At 38.1% G+C, this 1,699-nt stretch overlaps 1 protein-coding gene across 1 annotated transcript in view; it reads left to right on the forward strand.

Moving 5' to 3' along the window:
- The window catches only part of RXFP1 (relaxin/insulin-like family peptide receptor 1), a 100,677-nt gene that overhangs the window by 43,855 nt on the left and 55,123 nt on the right, over positions 1-1,699 (forward strand). Inside the window, exon 5 of the mRNA XM_006867936.1 lies at positions 442-513. Within this exon, the coding sequence (XP_006867998.1) occupies positions 442-513 (72 nt within the window). The remainder of the gene's footprint in view (positions 1-441; positions 514-1,699) is intronic.

Below are 1,699 nucleotides of genomic sequence, written 5' to 3' on the forward strand. Positions count from 1 at the left end.
ACTATAGAATCAGCACTGGACTTCGAATCACAAGGTTGACACTTCCAACCCACCAGCTGCTCTTCCAAAACCCTATACAGGGTCTCTGTGAGTCAGAACTGACTTAATAGTACTTAAGAACAACATGATTTGGGGCATTAAAGCTATCACATTCTTGTAGTTTTGGTAGCACTGTATTGGGTACTAATACGTTTGAAAATTTAAAGTAAAGAGATATTAAGAAATATGACTTCTACAACTATCCAATTAATAAGTGCTTTACTATGCTTTAAGGTTTTATTCCTCAAAAACTCAAATATTAATTTTTAGCTATACATTGGCCTATAACTAGAGCTTCTAAATAATCAGCCAAGTGCATTTTAAATCCAAACAAATGATGTGAATATCCAGCTTCAGTAATGTATTTCAATATGCTTACTTTTTTAATAATCATTTTCACAGGTATCTGCAAAACAATAAAATTAGATCTGTACATATGCATGCTTTCAGAGGGCTGCACAATCTTACTAAACTGTAAGTATTCTGCCAGTTAATTTGCTCATTCCACCGTGATATGTCAACTCATGAGTCAGATGTTGTTGTTAAGTGCCTTCGAACCTACGTACAAAATAACGAAACACAACCCAGCCTTGTGCCATTCTCACAATTGTTGTTACCCTTGAGCTCATTGCTATTGCCACTGTGCCAATACATCTTGTTGGGGGGTCTTCCTTACCCTCCACTTTTGTCCGCTGACCCTCCACTTTTACAATCATTATATCCTTCTCCCAGAACTGGTGCCTCCTGATTATATGCCTGAAATATGAGAGACGAAGTCTCACCATCCTTGCTTCAAAAGAGGTACTTCTGGCTGTACGTCTTCTAACACTGATTTGTTTGTACTTCTGGCAATCTATGGTACTTTTAATATTCTTCCCCAACAACATAACTCAAATTCATCTATTCTTCTACAGTCTTCCTTGATCATTGTCCAAATTTCACATGCTGATGAAGCAATTGAAAATACTAGAGCTTGGGTCACACACTTTATTTTAAAACCAACATTTTTGCTCTTAAACACTTTAAAGAAGTCTTGTGCAGCAGAATTGCCTAATTAAATATGTCATGGTTTCTTGATTGCTGCCATGAGTGTTGATTTTGGCTCCAATGAAAATGAAAGTCTTTGACTTCAGTCTTTTCTCCTTGCCACTACCTCTGCCAATGTCTCTACTGTCACCTGTTTTCTAGGTAGGAAAACTATTCAGTGGGGATTATACCATACCACCTTCATTCTGAAACTAAACACACCCATGAAAAGTTGTAAGCCAACTACTTCATGACTTTATAGCCCCCATTTTTTTATAGCCAATGTCTAAATTGTCCATCACTATAAGTCCAGTACACTGAGGAGACAAGTATGTTCCATGATCTGAAGAATCTTCCATTCCGGTTGGAATTTTGAGCAACTGCATCTATAAACAAAAGTCCAGCTCATCACATTGTAGCAACTGACACTTACTCACAGTACCAAATACCTTTATTTTCATCTGGTTGGGTTCTGGTCAACTCAGTCTTGGTCATCAAAGCTAGGTCAAATGGGTACCAGCTTCAAGTTTGGGAGTTCATGCACACCTCCCTGCACTTTAGACCAGTTGGCCTCTTCACTCTCAGCCCTAACCCCCAGGTACTAGGTCAGTCTGGTTGTACTTTTTTTTTTTTT

The sequence above is a fragment of the Chrysochloris asiatica genome, unplaced genomic scaffold (genome assembly GCF_000296735.1).
Source record: "Chrysochloris asiatica unplaced genomic scaffold, ChrAsi1.0 scaffold00112, whole genome shotgun sequence".
Lineage (NCBI taxonomy): Eukaryota > Metazoa > Chordata > Mammalia > Afrosoricida > Chrysochloridae > Chrysochloris > Chrysochloris asiatica.